The sequence below is a fragment of the Acanthisitta chloris genome, unplaced genomic scaffold (assembly GCF_000695815.1).
Source record: "Acanthisitta chloris isolate BGI_N310 unplaced genomic scaffold, ASM69581v1 scaffold1080, whole genome shotgun sequence".
Taxonomy (NCBI): Eukaryota; Metazoa; Chordata; class Aves; order Passeriformes; family Acanthisittidae; genus Acanthisitta; species Acanthisitta chloris.
The window spans coordinates 51,531-62,074 of NW_008653122.1; the positions used below are offsets into that span (position 1 = coordinate 51,531).

At 40.5% G+C, this 10,544-nt stretch overlaps 1 protein-coding gene across 1 annotated transcript in view; it reads right to left on the reverse strand.

Moving 5' to 3' along the window:
- Window positions 1-10,040, reverse strand: part of TRIM71 (tripartite motif containing 71, E3 ubiquitin protein ligase) — a 14,376-nt gene extending 4,336 nt beyond the window's left edge. The window contains 2 exon segments of the mRNA XM_009079410.1: window positions 6-62; window positions 9,879-10,040. Of these exon segments, the coding sequence (XP_009077658.1) occupies window positions 6-62; window positions 9,879-9,992 (171 nt within the window). The 5' untranslated portion in view covers window positions 9,993-10,040.
- Window positions 10,041-10,544: the final 504 nt, after the last annotated feature.

Consider the following 10,544-nt stretch of genomic DNA (forward strand, 5'->3'; position numbering starts at 1 on the left):
TGTACCACCTTCGCTTTCATCTCAACCTGCTCTGCCACAGCCTGGGCTTGTTCAATACTCAGCTGGGGAGAAAAAAAAAGATAACTCTTTAGGCTCAACCAAACTAGATAGAAATATGTAAGAGGAATGCTGCTTACATTTCACTACACCTTCAGGTGATAGTATAAAGTGACAAGTCTTTGTTTCTTACCAGGCCTTCATCCATTTCATACAGAGTTGAAAAACTGGCATGGTTTTTTAAATACATCTATTAAATGGAGTTTACACCTTCATTGTGCCATGCACCAACACCACAGGACTAAATTCCCCTGTGCAATTCCAGCAAGCAGCTAGTATGGCCAACAAAAGACTTGCATAGAAATGCATAATTGTGTTTTCCTACATATAGAAGATCCAGTTTGTCTTGTCCCTCAAAACAGTTCAGACTGTTGTTGTGTGATAGTTCTACTTCTAGTAAGAAACAGACTGTGTTGTCTATGCATCTGAGCTGCACAAAAATACCCCCAACAGAATGTGAAGCTAATCAATTTTATAAGAATAAACAAAGATCAGATGGTTATCACTAAAAAGCATTCATAGCTATTCACACCTCAGAGACCAAATTCTAATATAACCTTGCAATACTAGTATTTTAAAAGCATTCTCTAGTAGTATTCTGCAAATACACAAAATGCATCTGAAAAGAACATGCCTCTTTTCTCACTTCAAATTAAAAACCTGTTTCCTTCAAAAATCCTTCTCAAACTGCTCCCAGTTTCACAAAATATTACAGAAAGGAGCATAAAATAAAAGATCAGGCTAATCTGAAGGATCTCAGGTCCCAATGGAAAAAGGTTCAACAACACTAGTTCACTGAATTTTTTCAACACCTTTGTCATACAGTGAACCAGCACGAGTTTGTGAACCTCTAAGAGGCTAAAAAGATACTAGTTTCTTGGTTACAAAATGCTAGATCAAAATGCTGGTATGTGAAGGTATTTAGTTCAAAAAAGAGGGGATCTTAGCAATGTGTACACATACCTGAAGAGAGGGCACACATAGGACAGAGCCAGGCCCTTTCCACCAGTGTCCAGTGATAGGACCAGAGGCAATGGGCACAAACTGAAACACAAGAGGTTCCCTCTGAACATCAGAAAACACTTTTTTTTCCCACTGGGAGGATGACAGTACTGGCACAGGTTGCCTAGGGAAGTTGTGGAGTATTCCTCTTTGGAGATATTGAAAAGCTATCTGGACATGGTCCTGAGCAACTGGCTTTAGGTTGATGGGGGGAGGGGGTTGGAAAAGACTTCCAGTGACCCTACTCCAACCTCAACCATCCTGTGATTCTGTGACTGTACCATAAAGCATTTAATCTGTTCTCTTTTCATAAGCTTGGCTCCCCACAGTATTTTGCTTTTAGAATTTTAATATTAAGAAACATACACAAGACATCTAAACCCCTACCACCACACGACTGTAGCAGCTTGACAGATTGCTGACAGCTGAGAATAGAACTCAAGTACACCTTCATTTTCCTCGTTACATACTGAAAGCCACAGAAATAGCAACGGGGTTTTCCTTTTAAATACAGCCTTTTAGGTAGACTTTACAACACCTTCCTCTCACTCTGATCTGAGGAACTGGTCCATTTCAGAATTTGAGCTTGTTTCAGACTAGGTAATCAGGGAATGCTCTGGCAGAAAACATACTTAATCTTCAGAAATGCAGGTTTAGTTAAGTGGGCAAAAAAAGTAATTCAAAGGCTTTACTGTACATTCAGGGCCTTAAGGAAAATACCCTCAGTTTAATTCTACCTATGAATATGCACAGATCTAAGAACTACCTGATGCAACAATCTATGAACTATCCAATGTAACCCAGAACTGTCTAGAAAGTCAGACAGTATTTTGTTATCTTTCACAGAATAGCTGTTAGTATTTTTTGAAGTTCAAGTTCAACAGCATCTAGTTTATGCCAGCAATGAGAATGCTAACACATAAAAGCACATAAAAGTGTAGTGTTACTTGGACATTTTCATTCCAGGCAGTTATTTTAACACAGCTAGTTTTAATTAGATGTATTCTTCCTGGTCACATAGGAGATCCTGGAAGAAAAAGGAAGACTAACTTGGCAGGTGACTGGTCTCTGGAGACAAGTTGAAGTTAATAACCCTGACAAAATCAGACAAGACAATGTTTCTGATCTTTAATCCTAAGGATTCTCTTGTATACTGTCAGGAAAACAGAAGTGCTACTTGACAGCCACCCTGCAGCCTAGGGCTCAGTAAGATGAGCATGTCTTTCAGCTCTTCCTCCCTTCATGCAATTCCCAGAGTCACCTTCACTACATGGAATGTCTTCAAACTCATGGTAAGCCTAAATAACCCAGTCCCACTGGAGGCAGATCTGACCTGCTTTCTCACAAAGTTTCTGGCAGACAAATTTGACTCAACACTCTAAGCTGACAACAAAAATGAAAATCTCATTACAACATTTAGCAAAGCGGGCATGAAGTTACATCTGGCCAAAGATTAAGGCTTCACAAAAGCCAGTAAGCCTCAGAGGTAGCCGAAAGAGTCCACACATAAGAATACTGTGCCTCTATCATCTCTACTTTGCCATTTAAATGCAGAACCTGCTTCTACTGCAGGGAAAAGGTATGCATTTCTTCCAAAGTAGACCTGGATTCCTATGAAATACAACAAAATGCTACCTTCTCTTGCAAAGAAAGGGATATCTCCTTGAGAGGCGTTAGGGAAAGTACGCTATCCACTCATGTTCCAGTTCTAACAAGGATGACTGTGGAAGCACAAAAGTCTTTGTTTACTTATTTGAGCTTTTTGTACAGCAGTACCTATGATGACCATGATCTGTGCGTATACTTTCCTCACACCTTACAGGTAAGTGCAATCCCAACTTCCCTCATGATTCTCCACAAAAAAAAAACAAACAAGAGTCCACCCTTTCAGGAACTCCATCATAGCAGGAGAGGTACCAATTCCCTGTGGATGCTGCAATCTTTCAACTATAGGAACCAGTTATGGTAGAGCAAGTAACTAAAACCTAATAGCACATGGTTGTCTACCAACAACTCATATCATCTGGATTTATTTTTCCTTGCCCAGGTCTGAATAGCTCAGATCACAGAGGGATGCCCAAAATGCTAAGACTCTAATATTGTTTAGGATATTGTTAAAGTTTTGGTAAAATTCAGATGATCCTGCACTCTGTCCAAATAAGTTAGAACAGCCTAGGAAGGCTGACCAGCACCAAACATGCAGAGGTACAGTGTGGGGAACAGCAATAGGCAAGTTATCTATATCTGAAGCAAAAGCCAAGAGCACTAAATACAACTTTTGGGAGCCTTTTTTACATGGAAATCCCTTGTTCCCTTTGATTACTCTAAGATGTCACAGTTCTGCCACAAAAACTCTCTCCTGCTGTTCTGCAGGCATTTCCTGTGCGGAACTTGTCTCGGAGAGGTCAACATTTTAGGAAACATGTTAAGCAGCAGCATTTCTTGTTCTGGTCATACACCACACAATCTTTTTAAAAGCAAATACTTGTAAAGACAAGCAGCTTTTATGATGCACTCTCCTTGTGGTATGTCATAATTGTTTCAGTGCTCGTGAATTAGATGGTCAAGCAGTTCACATGCTTGGGAGACAGGAGGCAAGGCCTGTGTTTAGCCAGGAATTGTGCTGTGTTACTGAATTTGAGATGGAGAGCAACAATTGTGTGTCCTGCTGTTGGCCAATACAGTAAATCAGCTATTTACTGCACCTATTCACTTGTGGCTCCTCAGAGTAAAATTTAAGTAATAACAGTGTTTGTGCAGGTGATATGTTCCAGAGGGTCACAACACAAGGAAACTTTACACACAGAGCTTAAGTGGGGCAGACAAACATGTTCTCATGAAGTAAAGCAATGCAGACATCCATCACTAGCTATTGCTACCTGCATATTTCAGTTCTGAGTAAAAAGTGAAGAGCAAACTTGTATTGAAACTCAGGTGTCCTCTGCAAGTTGCCTTTAGGTGGGCACCTCTGTGAGCCCCCCTTTAGCTACACTTAACCTGCCTGGTGGAAAAACTAGTAATGATCTTGCTACAGTGTCTCTGATATAACAAGTGATCCTACAACACAAACCTATGAAGAAACCAACTCTGCAAGAGTCAGAAGTAGCAAAGTAGCATTATAGAACTTGGCTGCACTTCTGGATATCTGGGCAGACTATAGAGGGGCCCAAAGCAGGATTTGCCATTTTGTAGAATGGCAGTTCAGTTGTTTTTCACATTTCCTGCCTTCTGTTGGTCATTAGGAACTGAAGCCTCAAGTTAACAAAAAACTTTACACAGTTTTTTTTATGTTTACTTAACTTAAATATTCCTAGGAAATATCTGATGTTCTAGAAATATCACTACTCCCAAGTTTTCACTACTGCTTCTTTTTTTCAATTGAAAATTACTATCATAAGTATACAACGCTACAGGAGAAAGAAAAGCTATTACAAAGCTTCTGTTCTGATAGGATTCAAACAAGAATCAGAGTAAAAGTGATGATTCCCTCATTGCATGATTTTCACTGTCCAATATACAAATTAAATCAGGACACAGTTATCTGAAGAGACTAACTTAGGTCTCTGAAACAGCAGAGCCTGTTAACCTGAATGCTGAGCCATGATGTTAGATTACATCAGAACAGTTTAGAAAATTACACAATTGAACAAACTGCAGCACAATGTGCTGCTGTGACAGCACCACAAGATGCGTAGAGGCTGCTTATGGTAACTGTATTGCAACTCATCAATGCTGGCTTGCATGAATTTTATTTTTTTTTATTCCATCCATCCAAAGATAGGGGGAGGTATAATTTTTCAGGCATTAATTCCAATGTTTAAGTTTCACAACCTTAAGCTTTCCCATGAAGGTGCAAACCTCTGGATTGAAAATTCAAACTTAAAACCAAATTTTGTTTTCTTCTGAGGAATTCCCCAGTATTTCAGGGGTGAATGGACCACAGGTCATAAGCTAAAGAATAAGTCTTAAATATACACTTCCCTACCTCACTATGGAGGATTTACACTTTAAACACTAAGGAATTTAAGACTAAGTTAACCCTACTTACAAGGGGGGAAAAAACTCCCACAATTCTATGATGCATATTCTCTGACAAACCCCTCTCTGGCTTTTAAAAGCACAATAAATGCAAAAAAACCCCTTCCAAACTTAAGGAAACCTTTTGGTATGTCCCAAGTTAGCCCTCTTCCACCAAATAGAAGGTGTTCCAGCCATAAATTTTGTTTTCAGTTCCTTATGGTAACAGAAAGATACACTGGGCTTGTTACACTGAACTTTTCCAGTTACTTATCACTGTTTCAGAGGAGGATAAAGCAATCAGGACATAACAGCTGGCTCTCTCCAGCATCAGGAACTGAATATAAACTTCCTAGTGCTCCCATACCAGAAAAACTAGTTGGAAGATCCTATAAAGTATAGTTGCAGTAAAGGTACTAGTATTAACAGGCAGTGACTTTGCAGTAATACTGGTGTAGCTATAGCACATATCACAGTAGATAGAGCCATTTAAAGTTTTCAGCCCAAGAAGTGTAAAACACTGAAACAGTCTCACCAAGTTAATTTTAAAAGGAGCTTTGATGAAGTGAAGGAAAGCTAGAGGCCAGATACCACTAAACAATCACTTTAGTTTGTACTGCAAGAACAGACTTTCTGCCTACAGTTTTAGGCAGAACAGTAGTTTGGACAGTGACACATGTCAAATCCATCTTCCCCAATAACCATCTGCTCATATGCTACACTAAGGAACTCACTTAAATACAACAAAAAAAGCCAGTAACTAGAAGTATAAAGAAATCTAGCCTTTACTGATACAAATCCCAGATTTTGAAAAGCACAGTTGACTCCATTTTGTTTACAAAGCTTCATTTCAGATCCCCAAACCTGCGAGCCTGACTTCAAAGCCACGCACAAGGGTGCCTGAGCTAACTCAATGTGACAACCCCAGAATGATCCAGCACAGCAGTGCCATCCTTCTCAGGTATCGACCTCCCAGCAGCACAGCTCCATCTGGCAACCCACAGGGAAGCTTCCACTGAAGAGCAGAGGCACAGAGCAACAGATCAGCTTCCTCCCCTCTGGTTAGCCAAGTTCCTTAACAGTACCCCCTCAACCCCCATAAGAGTGTTAATCTATTTCATACCACCTCCCCCACAATTTGGGAGAGAAGAGGCACTGCCTTAGTGTCTGACCTGCCTTACCATCAGCTCTTAAACCTTCCATGCTGGTAGGTAAGAGAATAACTCCCACTATGACCAGTCTCACTGGGAAGTGAGAAGCTTGCACTGTCAAACATCCCAGCAAAAACAATTATAGGCTCAGCTATGGAAGGATTTATTTGTTTACCAATAAATGCACTTTTAAGACAACTGTGATGAACAAACCAAATTGTATTTTAACACATTCACCTAGCAATTGACCCTAATCAGGAATGAGCACTCAGTGCTTTACTGTTACGCAAGTGCATTAGATTACACACATACATACATACGTATATACAGTTACACATGTATAGATGTATTTTAAGAACGTGACATTTTAAAGAAGCCATTTATCTTTCATCATAACAGATTTACGTTCAGTTTGTGACCTAGTCCTTGGAAAAAATTCTGAAATAAGACAGCTAAGTGTGCACTTTCATGAGGTAAAACAAGGCAGCAGCACACACTCCCCATATAGAAAGGCAGCAGTCCTGATTCCTCCCACCCCACTAATCCAGTGTCAGCTTTGGCTTTCATATCATTCCGTGAATAAATCTGAGTCTCTGAAAAGGCTGAAAAAGTATCCCAAGCAAGGAGGATAGATTTCCACTGAGATAAGAAAGAGGTCCTACAAACAACCAAGTTGCATGTTTCTGCTCCATTCCCTGGCACCATCGACGGTCCTTGTAGCACGACAGTCAACTAGCCAGGGGGCTGACCCAGCCAAAAGGTAATCCCACAGAAAGGTTACCCTTTCAGCTGAATCAGCTCACCACACAGGCACACAAGCCTAAGTTCTTGCGTTAAGGACAGGCTTAGAAATGCATGATCCAGGCTAGGACCATCATAGCACAGGGAAGAAGGGAAAGCTTCACTGAGGAGAAAAAAGGAGCCTCTTGCTCTCAGGCTTACTGTTTCTTACAGAGGCCTTCTACTCCTTTGAAAAGTGAGGTTTGGGCTTCTCAGGAGTGACAGACTACATCAGGCTTTGGTGGATCAAGAGACTGAAATGTATCCCAACTCACAGCATTTTTTTTTCAAGTCTGAAAAACAATCTTTCCTCCAAAGCCACAGGAAGAGTTTAAATAAACATTTCTTCCTAAAAGCCTTCAACTTTGGTTAACCAGATACTCTCCAGCCAGTTGACTCATGGCTTGATTTCCTCTCTCCTGCTACGTCCTTCAAATTCCACCTTTTCCCCTTTACTCTCAACTACCCTTCCTCATCCATCCTCAACATCTCATGTCAGGGAGCTATCACTTTCAGAGCATAGTAAGAAAGTTTCTAGTACAGCAGTATCAATCAGTCCCACTAATAAGTGTTACTACAACGTATTACTTTTCAAGCCTCTTAGAGCTCCAGTCAATGTTCCTCATATTACAGCTTGTACTGGCATTCAATTCTCTGTTGACTATTTCCATACTTTAAGAAAACCACTCAAACCAATTGCTTTTTAATTTAGAGTCTAGTTACTTCAGAGTTTGTTTTAAATTCATGCTGACATGCTGGCTCCTCCCTAGAATAAACATACAGCTTCACAGCCCTGCCATCCCAAGAACAAGTAAAGCTCTGACTCAAAAACTTTCATATGCAGTAGGCTCACTGCATCAACCTTTTGAGTCAGGCACCTCTGCTTTTAACAGCATCGCATGCTGTTCTAGCTGCTGCTGATGTTGCTTCAGGAATAGCTGTCTTGACCTGAACAATCTTCCCAGTCCTGCATATGCACACACAGATTACCACTCCGTCAACATTATCACTGATCTGTTTGCTCACTACCCTTCTTCTGTACAGTGGCCGAGATTAAAAACCCCACTAAACTAAGTAAACAATTCAGTTCTTGAAAGTATGATTCATTTCACAGATCTTTACATGAGCTGCCCAATTAACACTTCCAAGACAGCCTCTTAACCTGGATGGGCTGCAGCTAGACCAGGGCTAAACTGTACAAAAAGTTCAGTAGAGCTGCTTGTTTGAATTACATGAGTGTAGCCAGTACCACCCACCTTTTACCTGCACCATCATATAATAATCAGCTCACCACAATGGCAGGAGCCTCCAGCATAAAAGCCATAAGAAAATGGGGGAGGAATGAGCAAAGTGAACTCAGTAGGAAGGAAATCAGGCACAAAAGCAATAGTAGCAGAGTGGTGCTCAATGCTATCCTGCTAGTTTTGACTCCAAGACATGGTCCCTTGTTAGATGATTTAGCTGTACCAGTTAGATGATTAACAGCCCTGGAGGTCAAAAGCAGTAATTTAATTACTAACAGAGAAGCCCTTGTCTAGGACAGCTTGGAGAAATTCAGAACACTGCACCAGTGATGGTCTTTAAACTAGTATAATCCCTTCCTTCTTGTTCATCTTGGGGACATGTGAAATGTTTCAGTATGGATACTGCTCAAGAGCTGTATGAATCAATTTAAAACAAATCTTGGAAGAAGCTACATTTTGCAGGATTCTATCTGCCTTAAAATTGAGTTTTAAATTAACCATCCAGCTCCAAAAACTTTTTCTGCTGTAAAAAGCTAACATCACAAGCTAAAGGGAGACATCAATAACTATTTACTCTCTATACCATCATGAAGTAGTATTTCATTACACAGGTGCAAAGACCTAACGAGAGAAAGTTTAGCTGCTCTTGTTCCACAGAACAAACTTACTTCCCTCATCTACTAGAAACAAGCAGTGATGGGTAGACAATGCACTTTGGGTCATTTTAACTATTGTTTATACCATGTATGTGTGCCAGGAAAGCACACCTAACTCAAAGTAAGTTTACTTCCTATCCATGACATACTACCAAATGTTTTCCGCCCCCCAAAAAATCTTAGTAGTTAAAGCACATGAAAGTGTTGACTTTTATAATGTACAGCTCAAATATAGAGCACAAGGCTAACAAAACTACAACATAACAGGTGTAGAGTGAAGCTTCCTACTATGCCTTCCCATACAAAGTCTGTCTATACAGACAAAACTACCGCTAATATGTAATGGTTACCACTAGGTGTTACTCAGCAAAAGCAATACCTTGTCAGGTATTTCTATTCACATTATAAAATGTAGTAGAGGTTAAACACAATAATAGGCACAGTATGCATTCTGTGTGTGCAGAGCAATGCTTGTATGGAAATCTCTCCATCCTTCGCACATGCAGATTAGAAATTTCAAGCTAATCCAACGGCTGATTAGTATTTTATATTTGGTGGCAACACTGAAGATATAACCATAGTCAAAGGTTGTTAGAATGGTAGGTGCTGTATAGGCAGGAAAGACACTGAAAGTAAGTCTCAGTCATAAAAACAAAAGCAGATTTGGCACTGCTATACAGTATCAGAGCTTCCTTCAAAATGCTTCACACTCAAGTGCATTTGTACAGAGCTTCATATATATTGTGATTTACATGACAGGATTATGCTGCAAGAATGCAAAACTCATATACCAGCACTTTATTTTCAGCTCTACTGCCACTTCTGTCAGAGATCTGAGAAAACAGAAGGGGCGAGAAGACTGACAGCAGAAGCAGAGAGCTTTTTGCCTTGACACCTTGCCCTGTAACAGACAAGCTGTGGGGGGGAAAGAAGGAGGGGGAAATAAAGTACTCAAGTTGGGAGTATCTTACTTGAATAGCTTGTCGTCCTTGCTGAGCATCTGCCAGGAGCTGAATGGTGAGAGTCCTGGAATCCTGGAGGGCGTCTTGGAGGTAGATAAAGCTGTGACCCACATGTCGTCCCATGGTACATTCCCGACATATGGGGACAGAACAGGTATCACAGTAGAAATGCAGTACCTAGAAGGGAAAAAAACAAACCCTCGATCACTATCTAGTGAAGAATTAAAAACAGAAAACATGGCCTGGGTGTAAAAAAAACCCCAAAACCAAACCCCCCCCTCCAAAAGCTCAGCTATAATGGAGCTGGTTAGAGGCAGTATCAATAGGCAAAGACTTCACAATAGTTTCTCCATAGAGGAAGAGCTATCCTTCCCAGTAAACTCCAAATCATACCCTAACAGTTAGATGGAAGTGTCATTGTTTTCTTTGCAATACAATACTAGGAAGAGTGTCCACATCAGCTCCTTTTAAGAGCGGAAGCCATCTGCCAACACTTAGGGATTGGAGATGTCAAATATGACAAGTTTCAGGTGAAGACTTTTCCTGCATATACAAACACCACATTCTCTTAAGTGGGTCAATTCAATAATCAATACACTGGAGAACTGCAGCACCAGCACACCCACTCCCCAGAAGGGGAAAACAAATCATGCATGCTGAGAAGCATCCTCTGTT